General features: G+C 32.1%; 4 protein-coding genes across 4 annotated transcripts; 3 read left to right on the top strand and 1 right to left on the bottom strand.

Annotated features, from left to right (window-relative positions):
- Positions 1-1,125: 1,125 nt before the first annotated feature.
- LOC11437762 (uncharacterized) lies at positions 1,126-1,812 on the top strand. Its single transcript, XM_003595346.4, has 2 exons — positions 1,126-1,290; positions 1,412-1,812. Exons 1-2 carry the CDS (start codon positions 1,194-1,196, stop codon positions 1,537-1,539), a joined length of 225 nt encoding a protein of 74 aa, XP_003595394.1. The 5' UTR covers positions 1,126-1,193; the 3' UTR covers positions 1,540-1,812.
- Positions 1,813-7,905: 6,093 nt separating this feature from the next.
- Positions 7,906-11,615, top strand: LOC11444979 (50S ribosomal protein L18, chloroplastic). Its single transcript, XM_003595343.4, has 3 exons — positions 7,906-8,177; positions 10,343-10,504; positions 11,344-11,615. Exons 1-3 carry the CDS (start codon positions 7,989-7,991, stop codon positions 11,491-11,493), a joined length of 501 nt encoding a protein of 166 aa, XP_003595391.1. The 5' UTR covers positions 7,906-7,988; the 3' UTR covers positions 11,494-11,615.
- A 520-nt stretch (positions 11,616-12,135) lies between these two features.
- Positions 12,136-15,127, bottom strand: LOC11438170 (protein TIFY 3B). The gene is made up of 5 exons (XM_003595341.3): positions 14,729-15,127; positions 13,117-13,222; positions 12,829-13,015; positions 12,657-12,714; positions 12,136-12,573 (listed from the first exon to the last, which is right to left on the bottom strand). Exons 1-5 carry the CDS (start codon positions 14,851-14,853, stop codon positions 12,426-12,428), a joined length of 624 nt encoding a protein of 207 aa, XP_003595389.1. The 5' UTR covers positions 14,854-15,127; the 3' UTR covers positions 12,136-12,425.
- Positions 15,128-16,454: 1,327 nt separating this feature from the next.
- Positions 16,455-20,532, top strand: LOC11445481 (uncharacterized). Its single transcript, XM_003595340.4, has 6 exons — positions 16,455-16,899; positions 18,093-18,190; positions 18,707-18,731; positions 18,876-18,996; positions 19,087-19,221; positions 20,151-20,532. Exons 1-6 carry the CDS (start codon positions 16,572-16,574, stop codon positions 20,353-20,355), a joined length of 912 nt encoding a protein of 303 aa, XP_003595388.1. The 5' UTR covers positions 16,455-16,571; the 3' UTR covers positions 20,356-20,532.
- The last annotated feature ends 3,134 nt before the right edge of the window (positions 20,533-23,666 follow it).

The following is a 23,666-nucleotide window of genomic DNA, read 5'->3' as shown; positions in this document are numbered from 1 at the left end:
ATATAGTTTATCTAAAAAATGGATCCTAAAAAATGGTTATATATATATAATGGAGGACCTTCCACGAAAAGACTACAGCCTAAATTTTAATTATTTTTTAGCAATACAGCCTAACTTATATAGCAAAGAAAAAGAAAAGGGTTTAATTTAATTTAAAGTCTTAATAAAAAAATTAATAATAACATAAACTATAATAATAGAATCCAATGGAAAAAGAATTCACGTGTAGAGAGGTATGAGAGAGGGAGCGTGCAGCATGTGCTTAGGTACAGTCGACTATACCTTTTGTTTGATGAGATAAGGAAATTCAATAAAAAAGGTGTGATGTTCCTTCCATTTATAACCTCATCTCACGGATCTTGCCTCTATTCATTTCTTTCTCTATGTGTTCCTCTACCATATTCTATACAATTAATTTCTTTTATAAATAGAACCTTATGATAAGAAGAAAAAAAATTATAATACGACCTTTCAAAAATATTCTTTGTTAGATGATTTAAAAAATACTCTACAAATTTGTTAAGAGTCTGACATTAGATTTAAAATGACCTGATAATGTGTTTATAAGTGGGGGCAATCTCACCTCACAAGCCGGTTTTGTGGAGCTATGTTAGGTCCAACCACGATTTCTAAGATTTGTTAAGAGTCTCACATTGAATATGAGATGACCTGACAATGCGTTTATAAGTGGGACAATCCTTACCTCGTACACGATTTTGTAGGGTTGTGTTGGCCCAACCACGATTTCTAAGATTTGTTAAGAGTTCCACATTGAATAAGAGATGACATGACAATGTGTTAAATGAGACAATCCTGACCTCATAAGCCGATTTTATAGGATTTAGTTAGGTTCAATCACGATTTCTAAGAAAATTTAATGTAAATATTACTATGGTATATAATATTATAGTAATTATAACCTTTCTTTATATAAAATTAATATGATGAAATTAACTTCTTAATATTTATGAAATTATGTAATTTTATTTATATGATAGTTTAGCCATTAAGTTGGACTCGACCCCATTGATTAGAAGTTTTTTTTTTTATTATAATTCAAAAAATTATTATAAGTACCCCACCTAGACATCCTCTGCATAGTATATATAAAGCCTAGAGAATAATACAGTACTATTACAAAGAGAACTATCTTATAACACCAAATCCAAAATCAAATTCAAAGGCTTTATAATATGGCTTCATGGAAGAAAACTATTGCATCCCCATTCAAGAAAGCTTGCACTTTCTTTAACCAACAACCACCAAGGGAACATAAGAAATCTCAAATAGGTATGAACATATAAATATTTATGTCATCATATTATTGATTAATTATTGATTAGTATCATGTTCATATGTATTATCATGTGTTCATATATTGATAATTAATTAATTGATTTTTATGATTCAGCTGAACAAGAGAATCGTGGAATGGATCTACATGGTGAAGTCATGGCATGTGGTTATGAAGATGTTCATGTTATGTGGTCAATACTTGATAAGTCTAAATCAACAGCTTGTAATATAACTTCTTCATAAAATCCCCTTTCATTTATCATCAATAACATAAAGTAAAAGTATATATATTCAGAAGAAAAAAAAGGAAAAAAAATATTGAAATGTTTAGCTAGGTTTTGGTAGGTTAATAGTGGTGCCCCTTCTTCTTTGATGATGGTGGTGGTGGAAGATTCACTTTGTAATTTTTGGAAGTGATTCAAGGTGTTATTATTATTAGGGAAAATCCACATGATGATTGATATGTGCAAATCATGGTGAGATTATTTGTGAAATGTAGATTCTTTTCTCTATCCACACTTTGATTTTACCTTTCTCTGCTTTTTATTATTCGCATCAAAGTGCATAGTAATTTTTACATTGACAAAAAAATTTATGTGGTATTAAATAATGATATCACATAATATGAAATTTGTGATTATTTTATTTTATCTTCTTATCTTATGAATATGTAAAAATTATCTCCTATACAGGCAAACTATAAGAACTAGAAACTAAGAAAATTGCAAACTGGTGTTGAACATACCATTCTAGGTTGAATTCAGTACATCATTACATACCGATAATACTAACTAATTTTTTACTAACTAAGAAAGTTGATTGTAATATAAAATTTATTGAAAGTTAATTTATTTTAAAAGTTTATCATTTATGAGAGGGAATTTGTTAATAAGTTAGAACATCAAGTCATGAGATTTTATGTCAATGTTGTTTGAATTAAAAAAATGAGGAGGTTTTACGTAAAATAGAACTTACACATGTGTTTATATTATGACATTTATTTTTAAATACATGATAATGATTAAAAAACAATAGTAATTATTTTTTGATTCGTGCATATTGCTTTCATAAATTTCACTCATGTTATTAAGATTTTAACCGAGTTTTCTATATTTCCTCATTCTTATTTAATTAGTTTATTTCATCTACTTTTGTGGGTTAGTTTCTTTTTTATCTTATCCACATGAGTACTTGAAATGATTAGTTTGTTGTTACAATTTTAGCTAAACTCAAATACGAAATATATTTATAAATAGAGGACTTCACTCATTTTAAAAGTCACAACAAACAAAAAGGATTTCTATTGAGTTATCAAGAACTCTTTCTCTATTCTCCCTATTTCTTCTCGATGCATTTTCGAGTCTCTCCCATTTCTTTTTTGTCCCATTGAAATTAAGTGTGTTCTTAAGATCATAGTCCCTTTTGAGATATAATGTCTCTTCGAAATTATGAATGGTATTAAGAGCATAGTTGCTTCAATAATTAATGTCTCTTCGGAATAAAGAGTATTTTTAAGATTACAGTCCCTTTCAAAAAAGAATGCTCGTTAGGAATTAAGAATGATCTTAAGAATATAGTCTATTTCAATACTCTCTACCATTAGAGAAGGTAGAATGGCGGTAGCCCTATATATGAGTAGTCGTCGTACAATAGTTGGAAATGTTAGAGGTTAGATTGATGGTAGCACCATATTTGGGTGGTTGCAATACCATAGTTGGAGAAGTTAGAGGTTATGATGATGGTGCCATCATATTTAAGTGGTCAAATACCATAGAAAAGTGGTCATAAACCACATTTTTTCAATTCGAGTGTTCATATTACCATATTAGAGGTGCAGTTCTAGTACGGTTTTTGATGGTATAATTTAGGCAAGTGCACCAAACCATATCAAATAATAAAGTAGTAAATTATCGTCTCCACATGGATTTTCGTTCAACAAGGTAATTAGTTTGAATTTATTTGAAAGTAAATAAAAGAAGAGATTTGAAAGTGGTTGCATGATTTTAATTGTATTGCCTGATGCAAGATTAGGTTTGTTGATTCAGAAATGTAATGACAATTAGGGAATCCTTGAATCTTCTTTCCATATTTTTTGGAGTTAACTTGGTTAATTATTAGTTTATGACATGTCTCTTTGGATTTAAGAAAGTATAACATAATATTTTAATATCGCCACAATTCAACCAGTTAAAATTGCGACGTTTCTTTAAGACGAGTTATAGCCATAAAGTCATATTTAGATTTGATTGAAAGAATTTAATTTAGAAACCAAGCAATATATTATTGTCTTATTCGGATGAAATTCAGGTTGTCAATCCTACTAAGCTCCATCTGGAGATACGGTAAGAAATGGTGTCTCATTCGCCCGAATTTTGTAGTTTTTGTCCCTTTTTCGAGCATTTTTCTGTCTTGCAATGCCTATGAACTTGAAATGAAGATTCTTAACTTTGTATTGTCTTTAATACCTTATAAGAACCATTGGTCTTCAATCTTCATATCCTCGATCCTTCACTTGATGTCTTATTTTGCCGATTTACATGATTTCTCACTAGAAAGACTCAAAACACCTATGGAGTTGCATGATTTAGGATAAAACTGAATTACAATGACTCGATTGAAATAAATACAAAAAGTTCCTCAAACCATTAACAACTCCTATATATAAATTCTAATTTTCCTTCAAATGCAAAGAAAATAACTAAAAACATAGGCAAAAATCTCATATGATGTTCCATCATCAGTTTTTTGCAGTGCAGTAATAAATCACAAAAGTGAAGTGGACTATTTTATCTTAGAGATTACTAATTATATTCTGTTGGAACAAAATGTGTTTAACATTATCCTTTGAGAGTTTTGAGGATAACAAGGTATTAAAAATTGTCAATTGGATATGCTAATATTTGCTCAAGTGTACAGAACCATAGACAAAAATTTGATATATTTATTAGGTTTTGGAAGAACAAAAGAGAGCTAAGGAATCAACAAAAAGAAAGCTTAAAGCGTCTGAAGAAAAGTGTTCCTGAAGTCTAGTGCTCCTGAAGTGATGACGTCATCAGAAGCACCTCATCAGAAGCAAGATCACCAGAAGCTGAAGTTCATCATGAGATGCAAGACTTAAAGCTTCAAATGTTGTTCAATGGATTTAATCTCATCTAAGCATTGCAGAAGACTAGGAGAGTGAAGCAACGGCTATTTCGAAAGGTTTTGAAGGTATTGGATGCTTGTTCTTTAAAGAGCGTTGACATAGTACAATTGTACGAAGTGTACAACCACTATCTCCACTACTCAGTTTGTGTCTCTGCTACAAGGCAAGAATAACAGCTCTGCCTGCAACAATGTTCCCTCATACTTGGAATGGATTTGAAATTGATCCTTCATAAGACAATAACCATATCAAGCAAAAGATCACTAGTGATTAATCAAAGCTTCAAACGACTCTTTTTTGATGTGCTGCCAATTCACAACGTTTCTTTCATACCTCTATATAAAGGAGTGAAGACTTAGAGAATGGCAAGACTCTACAACAATTTGAAAGCGCCAAAACTCTACTGAAATTGTTCTGCATCAAAAGTTCACTTAGAATTTCTTATCAAAGTTCATATCTTAGAAATTCTAGAGTCTTAAGAGTCTGTATCTGATTTGTATTATGAACACCACTGATTGTATATCAAGTGTTCAACCTCAAACAATTTTATGTGTAATTCTGTTTGAATTTGAAGTCTCTTGCAGTTGTGCTTGAGCATTAGAAGTCTCTTGATTGTGTTCAGGAGCATAGGAAATCTCTTGCAGTTGTGCTTGAGTAATTTGAAGTCTCTTGCTAAGTTTAGCAGTGAGCAGTTGTAATCAGATATTACATTTTAGTGAACTCTCCTTGGAAGTTCAAGCGGGACAGGACTATTTCCGGTTTGTGGAAGGAACCTGTATAATTGCTTTGTGTCTTTCTTCTTCCTCTCTCTCTGTTTTTATCCGCTGCAATCTAGTCCTGAACATCACTTCAGAAGTAGAAAATGAAGAAAAAGCTAACACAATTCAACCCCCCTTCTTGTGTTTTTCTCACCTTCATATTCTACTATTCACCTGCGGAAAATCGTAATGATTTCAATAATTTTCCCGTAAGGCTTAGGACACCACTGGTCAATTCATATTTAGAAAGTCTCAATGAAATAAATTGTAAATATTCTAGCAACCACGAGGAATCATGTTTAAGAAATTCAAACACAAGAACAGCTTAGAAAATACTAATAATAAAATATCTAATCTCAGTGTCACCAATTAGAATGGTGTATAATCTGAAAAATAAAGTATTTGGCATGAGATCCAATACAAGAGTACTAAAAGAGTAAGCTTTCAACATAAAAGTAAAACGAGAAAGATTTTCGCCATTAAACATCAACTATAACCTGAGATGTATAACCACATTGATGAACGGGATGATGAGGAATCGAATCATGTGAATCATAATAATAAATAGAGAAAACAAACACAAGTAGTCATATACTCACACTTAATCACACAATCAATAAATCATATGTTTACATATTTCACATTTAGGTAAAACTCATGATAAACACACTTCCTTAATATGATTTTAGGTGTGCGCGTGGTTTGAGTAAGCAAGATACACTTTGAGTAATCAACTCTCTGAAACTATAAATGTTTCTTGAAGGTGGGGCGAGATGTAATGATTAAATATGTGTTGCAAGCTATATTGTCTTATGTTATTAGTGTGTTTCTACTTCCAAAAATGTTGATAAATGCTATAGTAAAAATGATTAATGGTTTATGGTAGGGGTAATGGTGGAACATTAATGCAGCAATGAGTTTTAAAGAGCTCACATCTTTTAATGTAGCGATGTTCGGTAAACAAGTCTTGAAACTCCAAATCGATAAGGATAAGCTTGTCTCGTGATTGTTAAGATCATAGTCTTTTTCGGTATAATAAGAATGATCTTAAACATATATATTCTTCTTCAATTCATGGAGAAGATAGATGTTAGAATGGTCGTAGCACCATATTTGAGTGGTTGAAATACCATATTGATATTTGGAGAAGTAAAAAATTAGAATGGTAGTAACACCATAATAGAGTGGTCTTAGCACCATAATAGAGTGGTCACATTACCATATTGGTTTCAGTATTAAAGAGTGATCTTAATACCATATTAGAGAGTGTTATTTCTCGAACGATTATTTACGGTGTAGTACTTAATCGAACAAGTGAACCAGACTGTTTTATCCTAAAGGCGCACAGTTGTTAGTCTACCTTGCACAAACTCGGATAGTGCCGTGAAATGTCTTAAAGAAAGCGACCTGGTCGTGACTCAACCCGGTAGGACGTCAAGCAGACTCAACCTGGTAATATCTTCGGTGGTGATTTAGATTTTATTAAAAGGTACGTTTCTGAACTCAAAAAACAACATGGACCATCCATGGAAATTTAATGGATGAACCATATTGACAAATAAGACAAGTGGAGCACAGTTTCACACCAACTTTGTCATTAATTTGATTGATCCTACTACACGTGGAAGAGATCTCTTATGTCTTATCTATTTGATCTGGAGACTACCAATTTGATCCTTAATATGCCGATCTTCCCTCAAGCGACAATCAATACTCTGTGTTGGAGAGGTGAACAAAATGATTGATATTTTGTTGTAGTGCAGATCGAATATGCACCGAGACCACCAAAGAGACATCCCACATGGCATATGATGGCAATGCCTAGCTCCAGGTAGATTTAAATGTAATATTGATGCATCCTTTTCACACTTTTATAATAAGGTAGACATTATAATGTGTATTCGGAATTCCGATGGCAGTTTTATGCTAGCAAAAACTATATATGTTCGTTGGATGTAGGTGAAGCGCTAGGTCTAAGCCAAACTCTTCAATGAATTAACACAAACGGCCCATTTACCGCTTATATCTATGACTTATTATATAAAGAAATGAGTTGAATTTCTTCCCCTAAAAAAGTAATTTTATTAATTAAATAAAATAACAAGATATATATCCGGCTAAAATAAGCATCAAATTCATTGGTTTGAAAATTCTAAAAACTTTTTTAAAATTGAGGATAGATATTCGGACTTAGAAATAGAATAATTAAAATCTTAAATCAATGATAATAGCAAAAAAAAAAAAAAAAAATGACTTGATCACCAGTTTAATATTAAATTTTCTTTCAAATAAAAATTTAATCTCAATTTTTTCAATGCGATTGTCTTTTTTGTCATAACCTGATAGTTAAAACTCACACTATTTTTTTTGGTCTTAGATGAAGTGGTAATCCACTGAAAATAAACACACACACAACTGTGAGGTTCCGGGTTCGAACCCGGATCACAACGTCCGGCCTTGCAATTTCGGCATTTGCCAGTTGAACTAGGACTTCTAGACAGTTAAAACTCACACTATAAGTGTGAAGAAATACAAAATTTAGAATTTCAATATATTAATGTCCATAAAAATTTTGACTCTTTGAACTTTTTATTTATTTATATTTGAAGAAATTTAAATCTTTTTATTTATTTAATTGAGCAAAGGTAAATCACCAAAAAAATGAAGTTAAAAGGGTAACAAATTACCCAAAAGAAAAGGTTGAAGGATAAGGTATCATCAAATCAATAGATAGATAGATAGAAAGATAGGGAAAACGGTGTAGTGTGGGAAAACGATTACAATTAACAATGTTAACTTCTTCGCTCTCATTTCTTCATTCTTGCACATTTCCCTCTTCTTCTTCTTCTTCTTCTTCTTCTTTGTTCACAATTCCAACGCCAAATCCAAATTCATCTTCTTCCTCTTTATCTTTTGTGGTTCAAGCCACTACCCGAAGAGAAGACAGAATTGCTCGCCATGTTCGTCTCAGAAAGAAGGTAAATTCATTCATTATTCTTACCGTAATTCGTTTCTTTACAATTCAATTATCTTTCACTTTATCCACCACTTGAATTTGCGAAATTTGACTTGTTTATTACATTACTTGTTTGTATTTGTTGTGGGTAGAATTTGGTGATTGGTTATTACTTTGCTTAATAGACAATTATTACTGCTAAATTTTGGTTAAATGTGATAAAATGAATACACAATCATTTTCTGTTTGAATGACAAATGTTAATATTTAGTATTAGTAGTTAGTTTAATATTTGGACAAATAGTCATTTTCACCCCTAAAAGTGTAATGATTACCTACAATCTATGAAGCACAGATACGGACACCGGACACGACACGGACAATGACACGCCGACACAACTAATAATTTGAAAAAAATCACATAATTCAGTGTAATTACAAGTGTCGGTGTCGGACACGCCTAATCCGAGGAGTGTCCATGCTTCATAGGCTACAATAGTCTCTCAATGTAGCGAACTTTCACAATAGTCCTTGATTATACTCTCCGTTAGTCAAATTAGTCCATGATGTTAAAATGTTATGTTAATACTGACGTCAACATAGTCACAACATGTTAGGGTTTTTATTGGTCTGATTTTGGAGCATTTTAACGGACACTATTTTGATTAACGAAGTACACAATTAGGGACTATTTTGGAAGTTTTCTACATTGTGAGACTATTGTGGCTTTGTGGCTATTTGTTACAGATTCAAAGATGAAAACGACTATTTGTCCATTAATATTTACTCCTTCGTTCAGGTTTGAACTAGGACCTCTATCTTCTTAACCCTTAACACAAACAGTTGAGCTACCCGTAGTGAATACACAATTAGGTACAATGACAAAGCGGACACGCTTGTACGCTTTTCTAAGTATCTTATTTTTCTTTCCTATGTTCTTATTCTAAGTTCCTATTGATGTATATGAAGTTACAATTTATCAAAAGAATAATGGAATTTACAAAATGTTATGCATTTATTAAAAACAAAATTTACTGGATTGGGTAAACAATGAACAAAATTGAAAAGCAATGCTGAAGAAACCTTTGCAAAAATACACGATGCTGATGTGTTGCTGTTGTAATAAAAAAGAGAACACGTTAATACCTAATTTTAATGGAAAACATGGTAGGTCAATGCTTTGATTGGTTAATCAAGCAGTTCGCTATAGTTTCGTGAAGCACCTTCTCGCAATTTTTATCATTTCCCAAATTGATAGTAATTTAATTGAAGGGTAAAATTGGAATGAAAAATTACTATCCAAAGACTTGGTATACTCTTATGTGTTAGTTAGAACATCAGTGTTTCTGTTTAAGTTTGTCTATTATTGTATATTGTTGCTTTTGTTAATTGTGTTATTTGGCCTTCATTAGTTTTGCACTCTCCTGTAAATATACATCTATATTTTATACCACTTTTAGTAGATTAAATGTGGGTTTGATAAACATGATTTTGAAGTGAAGTGATTTATGTTTGACTGTTTTTATTCCAAAAGCAACTCTCTTAGGGAAAACTTAGTGTTGGTTTTCTCAACTCAATACTAAACCTGCTTTTTATCACTTCTACCTAAAGCAAGATTTGAGGCAAAATCAATTTAGTTGATAATGATAAAAGATATGGGTTTTTACTGATATCATGTTTGACAGGACATTTTGGTTTTGCTTCTCTGGTTACGTAACATGCAGTGATTAATTGATTTTGTTGCGTTGTCATGATGGTCTAATAATGTTCTTTATAAATTATAATCCTCCATTTCATTGAGAGAAAGTTCATAAAAGGTTGTCCGGTGGCAGGATTACTTGATTCATTGAGAATGAGGACACAACTAACTAAGATATTTGTAAATTTTGTAAGTTTCTGTGGAGAAATTTATATGTTATGGTTCAATGATTTAAGAAAAGACGAAATAAAAGAAAGTAACAAAGGAAGATAGAGGAGCAGGCATTTAGATTACTTCAAGTTTTAGGATGAATGCAGAAGTGCCGGATATAAGTTTTCTCTTATATATAACGAGAACAAGGAAGTGCGTAAGTGTTGTTTGTATACTCTAGTTTGTGCATTGCTGAAATGATGTTTGTTAAATTGGAAATCTGATATGATGAGTTATGCAGTGGGTTTTCTATTCTGAAATCATTTTATGATTTTCAGATTGAAGGAACACCCGAAAGACCAAGATTGTCAGTATTCCGATCCAACAAGCATCTCTTTGTCCAAGTGATTGACGACACAAAGATGCATACACTTGCTTCAGCTTCGACAATGCAGAAGGCAATTGCTGAAGAGTTGAACTTCACCTCTGGTCCTACAATTGTAAGTTCCTGATACGCTGTTACGTTTCTCTGATTATAATCTAACTGCTGCCAGATTGGACTCAGTGTTGTCTATCTGCAAATATTCTACCCCTATTCCTTGATGATAATAAAAGTTCCTGTTTTCCTAACTACTTATTGAAAGCACAATGATTCCATAACTATGCGTAAAATAAACACCGATCGCAGGCATGATCACGGGGGATGCTCCCGATTTCATAAAAATATGTATTACTGTATTAATACTGCTGCATGTTATTACTGCTTCATTTTTGTTATCATCTTTTCTCTCTCTGAGTAAATTCTTTACCTATTAGCCAAAAGGTTTTTATTCTTGGATAGAATTTTTAAACTTGACACTATAGAAATTAAATCATGGAGAAGGAGGAACCGGGTTCCTTGAGTATGTTACATACAGAAGCATGACACCCTTTTCATCCTGAAGTTCTTCTCCACTTCCAATGGTAATATCTAATATATTACTTTAGTGTTACATTTTTCATTGATTGCAAGGGTCCACATAATAGCTACTGAGCGTATGAGGCAAAATGATTTGAAAGCGCAGTGGCTACCATATTGTAGATTTCTACAACAGGGTTCCTTACAAATGGTCTTCAAAAACTCGATATTTGTATTAGAATAGTTGTATATTCATTTCAGACTTCCCTTCCATTATTAAATCGTAGAAAGTTCTAATTGAACATAGGTTTGCAAAGACATTTCTCTGTATGGTTGATCCATCAATCTCCCTTGCTTAAAAGCTTGTTATATCTGCTATTCATTTTTAAATTTTCGTTTACTAAATGATGGACCTGATCCTTTCAAACTGTATTGCTTCAGGAAGTAGCAAAGAGGGTGGGTGAGATCATTGCAAAATCCTGTCTGGAAAAAGGAATCACAAAGGTAGTCTTTGACAGAGGTGGTTACCCATACCATGGCCGTGTTAAAGCTATTGCTGATGCAGCTCGCGAACATGGCCTTGAGTTCTAAAATCAGCATTTCTTTGTATTCCATGTTTAAATTTGTAACCCGAGGATTTAAACAATTTTTTTAATGACATTTCATCATTTTCAAGTGAATTTTTTTATGATTGAATGCTCCTAGTTAATATTCATCTATCCATTTCTTGGATGTTTAGTTGTTTGCACCTTTTATAAGAGTTCTTGCATAAAACGGGGTGAACGCAAATGGAAGTTTATGGAATGTTTGGTAAAGTACTTAAGTGGTTTGGTTACTCTCCAAGTTCTCATTAATTTATTTTTCTATGAAGTAGTGTAGTGGATAAAAATTCTGCTTTTAAAACGAATAAGTGGGGTCCCTAAGGTTCGAACCTGACCACAACATATATTTAATGAATTAAGCAAGGTTCATATCAATGGTTGATCTTCGAAAGAATAGGAAACGGGATTATTTGCCCAACTTTGATTAAAAGAAAAAGATACACAAAGGAGCTGATCTTGGTTCCTAACACAATTTTCGAACGATTATATAAAATTTGAAAATCGAAAATAAATTAGACACTGCAAATACTCAAGTATCTTCCATTCTTGGGATCCAATAACAACATCAAGTTTAACCTATGATTCACTGTTTTTGTAAGAATGAAAAAACAGGAAGGAAAAACTGCAAAGATGTCATAAAAGTATATTATCGAACATCAACACATTGGATACTTAGTTGTCTACAGTCAAATACAAGAAAAATAGTTTAAAATGTGTGATCTAAGCACAAAGCATTCTTTCTAGACATGACCAGAGAGATACAACTTTGAAGACACACTTCTTACAATTTCAACTTCAGTAGTTATATGTTTTCAGAACATAATAATAACAGTTACATTAGATTCTGTAGTTCTACATGCATGCACGTTATCTCCCTTACCGAAAGAACACATAAAGTATAACCATACACTAGAATTCTGCTCAAGATGCAGATATAGTTGGCTGAAATTCCTCCTTTGGTTCCTTCATTGAAACCGAATCTGGCGAATTATCAGCACCGAAGTTGTTCTCCATGTTGTCAGCTACCTTTGTTTTTGGCGAGGAAGGATAAGGAGCTTTACTACCCAACCTGTAATACAAACATAAATTATGCAAATAAGAAAACTAGTACTATATAACAATCATACACGAAATTTGAAAGGTAGACAGTACCTGTCTCGCCGCTTCTGAAGAAACATTTGAAGTGAATGTCTGCGTGCTATTGGAAATTCTGAAGAGAAATATCAAGAAAAAACACACGAGGTAGATTACGGTGCTATTAAGAGTCTATACAAGTTCAAACAGTTACTAAATAGTCGAAGAAAATTAATAGGAAAATTCACACCTTGCATCCTGCAGATAGAACTCTTTGCCGGAAAGGGAAGTGCCTGTGATGAAGCAATATTATCAGCAGTTCCATGTGGCGAAGAAGGCCTTGTCGGAACAGGTGAAGGGGCGGGAGATTGTTTCACTATCTTCTTCGTTTCACTAGACTTGGCAGCAGCAGCAGCAATGCGCATTATTTCTTGCACCTGTTAGTAAATTGAGAGAGTCAAATATGATTTCGATTGTGTCGTAGCATGGAAATAAAGCTGTAAGTTTCAGCAATCGTCTCAGTGTAGCATAGGGCTACCTTTTCTGCGGGAATTCCATCATAGATACAAATACTCCCATTATAGAAGATGGTAAGCTGAGTTGTATTAGCAATCACTGGATTCATTCCAGATGCTGGCATTGACCTAAAAGAGAAAATAATACAGTAATCAGTTTTTTATGACTAATATAGTAATAATGACGGTAATAAAAATAACGAAAAAAACAACAATTAAAAAAACCATTCAAACAAATACGAAAGCATAGATAAGCCTGATATTGGTGGAAGCTCATGGAAAATGTGGCATAAAATATTTCAATCCGGTTAATTATTTTCTAAAGCCAAACACGTAAACATAAATTAACAACAATCAGATAGAACTCAAATGCGAGTAACCAGCGAATTGCTTTGAATTCAAGTAGCTAAGGCACTAGATATTGTTTCATTCTAGGTAAGTCTTAATACTCCTAGTAGCTAAGAGTTTTGTAAAAAAGATTCATGATGCGGCCTTGACATAACGGTTCTTGTGTTGCTGAAACCGCAATACGACCGTGATTAAGGCCACATCAACAGTATTTGACTTCAATTCTCCACAATATGCATGAAGAAGCCTTCCAATCTCGCTGAATCATATGTAATGGAATAAGTCATTACAGTGGATTATCAACAGAAACTTTTATCCCTGTTCAATTTGGTTACACGTGAATTTCATCAACTTATGCCTAAGTTTGTGTGTTAAAGTTTATCTCCAATCAGAAAAGTAAATTATGCTGGCCATGAAAAACAATAATACATCTTGATATGTGAGACTTCCAATGATTTCATAAAAAACAGAACAGAGAGGTATGCAGTATGCTGAAACACGTCTTCTGATATAATAGGTGTTGTGGCTTATGGCAGCTGCCACTGCACATTGGTAGTGCTCATCTAATTTTACAATGTGAAAAAGTAATTTGAGAGAATGTTCGAAAAATTTGACTTGCATATAACAACATTAATTTGGCTTATGACAGAGGTCGACCATGGAGCATACATACCAAGATTCGAACGAAGGATGCCGAACAATAAAGGAAAACTTAACTACTCTATCCTTGTATTCTCTACCTAACCAAATAGATAACTAACTACTTTCACAAGTACCAACTCTTAACTACTTTTCTTTTCCCTTTATTCTACCCCTTAACAACTCTTAACTACTGAGATAAGAACAATGATACTTGTGAAAGAATATCAATTAAGACTCCAGTAAGAAAAGTAGATCAAAGATACTTTAGGAGAAACCATTAAACAAGGCCATAGGATAAACAGATCATTATAATTAACAAGTTCCCTCAACACATTAGAACAATTTTAACTTAAAAAACTCAAGGTTACAAGTATATTTTAACTCATCTCACACAAATTGAAACCATTTAAGGTACAGAAATTGGAAAAGAACCATCTTAGTTCATTGTTAATCTAAAGTTTTTATGACATACAAAAAAAAAAAAACTCAACCAAAATTAAAATAACCAAGCTAGTGAGTAATTATTCATCAAAACAGAAACAAAAAATGGAAACAAAAAAAGGGTATTCTATAAACATAAAAAGTGAAACACATAAAAAATCATTAATCAAAAACATGCTTTTTTGGTGAAAATATCAGACTTACTTGTTTGCTGAGGAATTCATCATTGACCCTTCAACCATGTTTGAACTAGCACCATCAACAGCAATAGGAGAAGATTCTAGAACAGTAAACTGCTCTGGCTCAAACTTAACAGTAACACCATCCATCTTTTGAAGAACCCAACAAATAGATCACCAAAACTGAAAGAAGAGAATTATTGAAGGGAACACAAATTTAGCAAAGTTTTTTGAGAGTTTCAATGGTTTTTGAAAGCTGGTTTGATTCCTTTTTTTGGAATATTGTAATGACCAGCCATAATCATTGCCGGTTACTTTAAGCAACATGTGTTTTTAATGCCTTTCCTATATTTGTCTATTATTTATGTTGCTTCTTTGGTTAAATCTTGTCTGTTTCTAACTACAATGTTACAACTATGTGGTTGTGACCACTATGACTTTTCAAAGCGTGTACTAGCTTGTTCTTGCTATATTAATTAATTAAATTAAATAATATAAATTAACATAATATAATAATAGATCAATTAAGACTAGGTGTCAAATTTATGTTTGAAACCACCTCCTATCCCATCCTTTATGTTTGAATAAGCGTGTATGATATTTGAACAATAATTTATGTGATAATTTTTAAGACAATCATAAATTTTTAAAAAAATAGTAAGTATTGACACGAAAATCAAAATAATAGAGAGAATAAAAATATAATATCAATATTAAAAATAAAAGTTGTCACAAAATGGTTGTATAAATATCATTTTTCTTAACTAAGTGCCACTAACTATTTCATTGCTATTATCATAAGTGTTTTTAACTTCATTGACCAAAAAATTTCAATAAGAAGTGAGGTTTAAAACAAGTTTAATGAGTTTGAAACCACATCCTATCTGGTCCTTTATGTTTAACTATACTAGACCATTGATCTGTGCTAACGCACGGGTCATACAAAAGAACAAATATAGCGCAAATATGAAAGTAAATACTTTACTTAAATTGAAATAATAGTATAATTCAATTCATAAAATAAATTTCTACAAACGTTTTTACTATACCATATTAAACAATTTACATGACATTAACCCTGTTACGGTAACATAACATATAAATTTAATACTTAACTAACTAAGTGCCACTAACTATTTCTCATCTTACTTATTTCTCCAAACTCTAACCCAAACTTTCTCACAATCTCATTTGTTTTTCAAAGTTCACAACACAAATATTCAAGAAAAAGGACAAAGGAAAATTGAAGGAGTACAAAGAGATGATGAGACTCTAGAGAAAGAAATAGAAATAAAATTGACCATTTTCTACCCAAAGAATCCACTATTCTGGAGGTTGAAAAACACAATAGATCTATTAAAAGTCCAATACAAATTTAAAAGCCCAATGGAATCATCCACCTTATTTACAAAATTTATTTAATAAAAATAAAAATAAATTATTTATAAAAGTAATTAATAAAAATAAATAAACAAAGAAATGCATATTCCAACCAAAAACAAATGCATATTCTCTGTTGAACTATAGGACATCTTCTAAAAATTCTTAAGCTGATCAAATCTTTTCCTGAGATTTTCCGTCAATTTCTCTTTTGGTCTTTATTTTTAAGATCTCAAGTGTACCAAGTTTTGTTTTTTATTTTGTAAATTACTATTCTAACCAAACATTCCTATTCTAGATTTTGTCGTTTAAGGTTGTCTTCCAAAAATACCCTTTTGTCGCCTCATAATAGTGTATGCTAAAAATTTCTTCTTTAGGAACCATTGCATTGTTCTACTCAATTAAAAGGTTTTTTTCTTCCTTTGATATTTATCCTTTACAATCATGATCAATCTCTTTGTTTCTCCAAATTCTGCATAATCATTATCATGGCTCATTTGTTAAACTCTGATCCAAGTTCTCATTTCACAAGAACTTTTTGCAAATACCCTTTTGTTTCTTCTTCTTATTCTGAGGTTAATAAAGTTGTTAGGTTCAATCTTAAATCCTGTTTTGATAATGGAAATGGTAATGTCAAGAGGGTTTTTCTGAAGGAAAATACAAAGGGTTTAGAGAAGGGTATTCCTGTCATTGATGGAAAATGTGATGCTACTATTGTTGAGCATAGATCACAGGGTGGAAGTCACAATAGATCTTTTTGTTACCCTGATCAGAAATTTTCTCATAAGCTTGTAGTTGCTGTTGATGTTGATGAAGGTTTGTATTTATTTATGTATCCCTATGTTAAATGTTAATCCTTTATTCTTATATGGTGATGGTATTTTTGTGCTGCATTTTTTTTTTCACCTTTTAATTTTTCATGGTGTTATAGAATGCTTTCGAAATTTTATCGGACATCTGTTAAACCGGCAATGTTGACGGGGTGTTGGGCTATCAAGAACTAACATGAAAATAAATTAAAAGTAGATGAGGATGTTGCGTTGGATGTGTGGCAAGACTGGACGTGCTATGATTAGACATGACAACATTAGTGAGATAATTGGCATAGCATCTACAGTAAAAAAAGAAAAAAAAAAAAGGTGCTGGAAACTAGACTTAGGTTATTTGGGCATGTAGGAAGAAGTCCCGTAGATTCGGTAGTAAGGAGATTAGATCAGATAGAAGGTAGTCAAATAACTATAAGATAAACTATTAAGAAACATATAAAGATTAATTAGTTGGATACAAATATGGTATACCGTATATGTTGGAGCATTATGCCTCCTTTGATCCATGTAACCTACCCCACTCAGTGGGATAGGTTACATGGATCAAACGATATCAGCATGTGGTTGGTTTGAGTGAAGGGACTTAGACACCTTAAGCACATGGTCTGGGCTCTGATCCTTGGCTCTTGTAGTCTTGCCTATGGAGAAAACCCGGTTGAGAGGAGAAAATTCATCCTGTGTGCCCAACAGGTTCCCAGGCAGAGATTAGTGACTATTAAACGGTGGTGGATATTTCCTATCTATAACACGGTTCAATCTAAAGTAAAAAAAAGTCTCCGTCACTGAGTGCATGAATTAGTCAGATTATTCTGGAATTTTGGCATATGCTTCATGTTAGATTTATATATATTGAATTTTAGTGTTGTAAAAAATCAGCCGTGGCAATGCCAAGGCAGATTTTTTGACAACCGTCATGGACAATTTGTGAAGGATGGTGGCACCATGGCGGATATGATGGCTTAAAATGGCGGATTTTGGCTTTCCTCCATGGTCTTTCAGCCGCAATCTGGAACTGGTTGTACTTGATTGTGTTAGTTGAAGCATTTGTTCTCTTTCTTTTGTTAAACATGAAACTCACATGGTTCTTTACATTTCTTAGAATGTGAAATGAATTCTAGGATTCTGCACTTTTATTGTCCCCCTGATGTGCATTTGTTTCATCTCCTTTTCTTTTATATGCAGTATTAGGAAACTTCGTGTCAGCTCTGAACAAGTTCATAGCAGATCGATACTCATCAAATTATTCGGTTTCTGAGTATCATGTGTACGAGTTCTTCAAGGTATCACATGGTTACTGCTTCAACAAATCTATAATTTTGTGATAGTTTGCTTTTTTGTTTTTGACTCCATGATAGTTAGATGGAAATTAGAAATTTTGCATTAACCATAATACTACATGCATATTGATATTTGGTTTATTTGAGATTATTTAATATTCTCTGGTATTAACCCTTGATAATGTAATCGTAAGCTCAATCTACCTATTATAATCACGGTTTATTAGCTTGTATTGGAGGATTGGAATTCACCTTGTGGTTCATGTATTTCTTTCTCCGCATATTATGAAGAGGGAACTACCTTCTGCACTCTTTTCTGTTGCTGTAGAGAACTCTGCTTACATATATGAAACATGGATTTTATTGGCTCATAATTCTCTTCTTTCGATGTTTTCTTGGTGTTTAGAAATTTGTGTACCTCTTCTCTCGAGCCATTTTATTCATTTAGTTTGTGTATTGCATAGGATTTTAATTATGTTTGTAGATGAGACTCTGATGAACCCTTTATTTCCCTTACAGATATGGAACTGTTCACGAGATGAAGGTAAATGCATACAGCCGTTCTGTTGTTCATTTTATGAATTTTTTTTATCTACTTTTGTTCATTATGCTTATGCCTGATAAAATTTAGTCATGCTGTATAACAATAATTAGACTGATTAGAAATTGATATCTTCTTATTGTGCAGCTAATAGTCGTGTTCATGAGTTTTTCGAGACACCATATTTCAAGTCAGGGATCCAACCTATCCCAGGTGCTCAAATGGCCCTGCAGAAATTATCACGATTTTGTGACCTATCAATTGTAACGTACGTTTTGCTACTGATTTTACTTGAATGTGTAGCAGAGTCTGCGATTCAGCAGCTAATAGTTGTTTGTTTGTATATGTTTATGTTCAGATCTCGGCAGAATGCAATCAAGGACCATACGATTGAGTGGATAGAGAATAACTTTTCAGGATTGTTTGATGAGATTCACTTTGGAAACCACTTTGCTCTTGATGGAGTGTCAAGACCAAAGTCAGAGATTTGTAGGTATGCCTCTTAGTCCTATCCACCTTCATTTCTCCTAAATTTTTACTCCCTAAATAAAACTTGTCACATTCTTAATTCATTCATCCATGGTTATCAATATTTTATGCGAGTCGTATTTTGATTCGATATAAAACTGAACCTGATCGATACACAGATTTAGTATATATGTATAAATTTGACATGAATCTCGTCTTGAATCCCATCTGGGGTTGGCTTGGGATCTTGAAGTGTGTTTCTCTCAAGATCTCAGGTTCGATTCCCTCTGGTGCCAATTTTGGTGGGCAAGTCCATACAATGCTAATGGCTTTAAATGAGGCCCCCGCAAGTGGGTGGTGAGATTGGTCCCCTTGGATTAGACAACCACTTTTTTATCATTTGATTTATGACTCGAATCTTGAATTATTTTGAGATTAGTTGATTATATAGATTAGCTTATAGGTTGTCTGTGTTGCTTGTTTTTACATAAAAATGTCATTTTTATTCGTAATATATCTTACAATACATTGTAATAAGATTCAATTCATGATTCGAAAAATAGGTCTTTGATGCACAATTTGAATCTCAATTTGATAACCATGCATGCATCTATTAACATTTTGAACTATGGACCCAGCTCCCCTGCAGACACTAGTTGTCAGGGTACATATCAAATGGTACACTGGTGGCCGTTCAATCAGGATTGAACGGTCCAAATTCAATCTTGGTATTGAGTTACAAAATATACATTAAAATCTGTAACTTTTTGGACTGTCTGATCAAGATTGGACGAACACCAATGTCTTGAATGCGTATATGTTGAATCCCTTGGCTGCAGGGAATCTGAATTCATTCTAGATAGACAGATCCAAGTCTTTTTTTTCTTTTTAAGTTTGATGCAAACTTAATGCTTCCAATGATTTATTGTTTATAGATTCTTTATACATTGTCAGGTCTTTAAATGCTAAGGTTCTTATTGATGATAACCCAAGATATGCAATGGAGTGTGCTGAAGCCGGAATTAGAGTCCTACTTTTCGATTACGAAAATTCGTATCCTTGGAGCAAGACTGAGTTTGCTTATCAACATCCTCTTGTGCACAAAGTTGAGAACTGGGATGAAGTTGAACAAGAATTAATGTCATTGATAGCATCATAGTTTACTAAAAATCCTGCAACATCAAATTGTGAAAAATCACTTTTAACTGGACTGTTTTAATACTTAGACAAATTTAGATGTACTATGGACCGAGAAACTATTTGTAATACTCTGCACAAATGACGGTGTTGAGATGAATAGTGTGCTTTGGAAGAATGATTAACTTCTTTCATTTGACTGTCGGTGTAAACGGAAACTGGCTACACATAGACAAGCCACGTCGATAGTAATATCTCTTCGGCCGGCGAAGAAGGTGGGAAGAAGAGAAAGAAAGCATATAATAGAAAGCGAAAATGATGCTAAGGATACCAGTTTTGCATCAAATGTGTTAAACTCAATTTTGTTTCTGTTATAGATTGACTTAGAGACTAACTTGATAAGTTTTGCAATTTTGAAGACTATAATTTGAAATTTCAATGGTCTTAAGGTTTAAATTTGTAGGCTCTTACTGGTGTGCTGCATCCAACAACTTTTATGAAATTGATTTTAACTTATCAACTTTGTGAAATTGTGATGTTATTTGCTTCAAACACGTATGCTATAAATAAAGAGTGAGGTTTTTTTTTAAAAAAAAAAAAAAAAAAAACTATATTTCTTTTTTTGATTAATTTTTTTTTTCTTGAGGAAAAAAAATAAATTATTGAACACTTGGTATAACTAAAGAGTGATGACTTTGCCATTTTGTCTATCTATAAAAAAAAAAAAAAGTGATGTTAATTGAATATTTAAAACCGAAAGCTGTATATAATCATGGATTTAATTAATATGCAGCAAAGTAAATAATTTTTACATTAACATGATAAAATATTTTTGATCGTAATTATTTCTAAAATCACGTATAAATGATAGCAATTGGTAAAAATAATCAAATCTTATCAACAACGTAAATATATGTAATCAACATTTGTTTTTCTGAATAACATTTTTAATTATTACCTAAAGAAGATGTGAATTTGGATATATAATATTAGCTTGTGAACGTAATTTTGCTTCTTAATTTATTAATTATGTTACATTAAATTTTTAGTTTATGCGCTATTCATAGGTTTTTTGGAAAATGATCCAAAATGTGATCCAATCCAAGCGGCTTTCATAAAACCGCATTCAAACGCATGGTTTTTAGTTTTTTTCTTTTTTTTTGATAGGGTGTCAAAAAGATTTTTTGCGATCGGTTTGTGATTTCACTTTGATTCAGTTCCTTCGAGAAATGTTATTTGTACAACTTTCTCTCTCATACTCACATTATCTTCTTATTCTCTCTCTTCCTTTTTCTCTCTCCATTGTTTTTGACCAATAAAAAGAGAGAACAATAAAATTGTACCAAAAATTGTACCAAAATAGTTGTTTAAATATCATTACTCATTTCCTTTTTAGGATGATGATTCATTTTTAAGATGATGATTCCATTTGTATTTGAACACCTCTACCTACTACCATTATAACAAGTGGTAAAAGATGAAAAACTTCATAAAGCTCTCGCTCTAAAAGTCACATATCCTTCTTAAAAAAATAAGAGGAAAGATCTTTGTAAACCCATTTAAGAGAGAGAGGGGGAGGGAGGAAGAGATAATAAATTAAATTTTTATTCCTCCTAACGAAATTTCCAAAGTCACAAAAAACAAAAATTTATAAAATATTTTTTTGGGGGAAAAAAATATTAAAGTGTGTAACTTCTAAAATATGTATCACAAAACTCGCTACACGAGTTAGGATCCTATTATTAAAGATTAAATTTCATTCTTTCTTGTGGTTTAAATCGACATTTATTATGTTTGATGTTGATAAAAGTATTTTAGACAACGCTTCTACATTTATATTTCCTAATAGAATAAATGGATAAAATATAAAGTTGAGAGGATGTTATATTTTTTTAGGGGAATATTATAATTATAGATTTTTTTTGGACAGAAATATTATTATAGTTGATAGTTGATATGTATTGTTTGAAATTATTTAGATAAATACTTTCTCGAAAAAACGTTGACGTGTAAAACGCGCTTTTGTCTTCGCAGCATCGTCCCAACTAAAAATGTCTCTTTCGGATTTATTGTCTCTCATGTAGTCAAAGTCTCAAACAAACATACATACACACATTCATCTTCTTTTTCTTTTATGATCTTCATTAGTTCGTTGAAGGAAAAAGACAGCTCCAACTTAACAACCTCAAATACTTAATAATGTTTCAAAGTCTTCCATGTATTTTTCAGTCCTCATAAAAACAGCTCTTGTGTGTTTAGATCGGGTTGTATACGATCCGAAGTCCTGAACCAAACATTAGTTCATATCAATTGTTAGATTCGAACCCAACTCTAAACTCGATGAGGTTTATGTCTAACAAAGACAAGACATTATAAAAACAAGATCGGGTTGGTTCCAAGACAAATAATCGATGGATAAGTTTTTTTAAAAAAAAATTAATCATCAATTTATTTTAATCATAGTACAACATCAATATTAATTCTTGTAACTACATAATTTTCAGTAAGAAAAAAACTCAAACAACACCTATATACAATACAAGAACCATTTCCAATCATCTCAGAAATCATTGGGACAAAACTTTGAACCAAAGGTGTAATTCTATTTGTTGATTTTAACACCTTTGTGCACAACGACTTTGTGACCATGAACCTATGGATCAAAAATAGAAAAATGGGATTGTAACTTTCACCGCATGAATTTCAGGTGCCATTTAATTTGGGAAAGCAAACTTCTTTCCCATCATGGGAAAGTAAATCTCAATCATTAGATTCAAGAGGAATATTGATTTTATCATAGTCTTTCTACATTATATTTTTTTCCCCTTTATCCCTCAATTTCAACAACAACAACAATTCCACTAACAGCAATGTTTTCTACAAACAACAACAACAACCTCAACATCAAAATCTTCATCAATCCCTTAATTCTAACTTCCATCTTCATAATCTCATAAATAAAACCAAAAAAATTATATGTTGGAAAACCCATAAATAAAAACCCAGATCAAACAGAATTCAAATTAAAATCGATTCTCAATAAACTAGCAAAATTGTAAAAGAGAAAATTTGTGTATCTATTGCCTTTCTCTTCGTTTGTGTGTATTTGAGATTTTTTATTTTTGAATTTTTATTTTGATTTTTGGAATTTTGGGTTTAAGAGATGAACAAAGATGAATGAGAGTTTTTATTGAGGGATGAAGAAGAATAAAGGGGAAAAAATATAATGTAGAAAGACTATGATAAAATCAATGTTCCTCTTGAATCTAATGGTTAAGATTTACTTTCCCATGATGGGAAAGAAGTTTGCTTTCCCAAATTAAATAGCACTTG

This window comes from Medicago truncatula, chromosome 2 (genome assembly GCF_003473485.1).
Source record: "Medicago truncatula cultivar Jemalong A17 chromosome 2, MtrunA17r5.0-ANR, whole genome shotgun sequence".
In the NCBI taxonomy this organism is placed as follows: domain Eukaryota; kingdom Viridiplantae; phylum Streptophyta; class Magnoliopsida; order Fabales; family Fabaceae; genus Medicago; species Medicago truncatula.
Note: the sequence above shows the minus strand (reverse complement) of the source record. Positions and strands in the feature narration are given on the sequence as shown.

Coding starts and splice junctions, on each gene's coding strand:
- LOC11437762 (XM_003595346.4), top strand. CDS start 1,194: ATGGCTTCATGGAAGAAAACTATTGCATCCCCATTCAAGAAAGCTTGC. Junction 1,291..1,411: donor ACATAAGAAATCTCAAATAG/GTATGAACATAT, acceptor TTTATGATTCAG/CTGAACAAGAGAATCGTGGA.
- LOC11444979 (XM_003595343.4), top strand. CDS start 7,989: ATGTTAACTTCTTCGCTCTCATTTCTTCATTCTTGCACATTTCCCTCT. Junction 8,178..10,342: donor ATGTTCGTCTCAGAAAGAAG/GTAAATTCATTC, acceptor TATGATTTTCAG/ATTGAAGGAACACCCGAAAG. Junction 10,505..11,343: donor TCACCTCTGGTCCTACAATT/GTAAGTTCCTGA, acceptor GTATTGCTTCAG/GAAGTAGCAAAGAGGGTGGG.
- LOC11438170 (XM_003595341.3), bottom strand. CDS start 14,853: ATGGATGGTGTTACTGTTAAGTTTGAGCCAGAGCAGTTTACTGTTCTA. Junction 13,223..14,728: donor ATGAATTCCTCAGCAAACAA/GTAAGTCTGATA, acceptor TTTCTCTTTTAG/GTCAATGCCAGCATCTGGAA. Junction 12,574..12,656: donor CTTCAGAAGCGGCGAGACAG/GTACTGTCTACC, acceptor TTTGTATTACAG/GTTGGGTAGTAAAGCTCCTT.
- LOC11445481 (XM_003595340.4), top strand. CDS start 16,572: ATGGCTCATTTGTTAAACTCTGATCCAAGTTCTCATTTCACAAGAACT. Junction 18,191..18,706: donor ATGTGTACGAGTTCTTCAAG/GTATCACATGGT, acceptor TTTCCCTTACAG/ATATGGAACTGTTCACGAGA. Junction 18,732..18,875: donor GAACTGTTCACGAGATGAAG/GTAAATGCATAC, acceptor CTTATTGTGCAG/CTAATAGTCGTGTTCATGAG.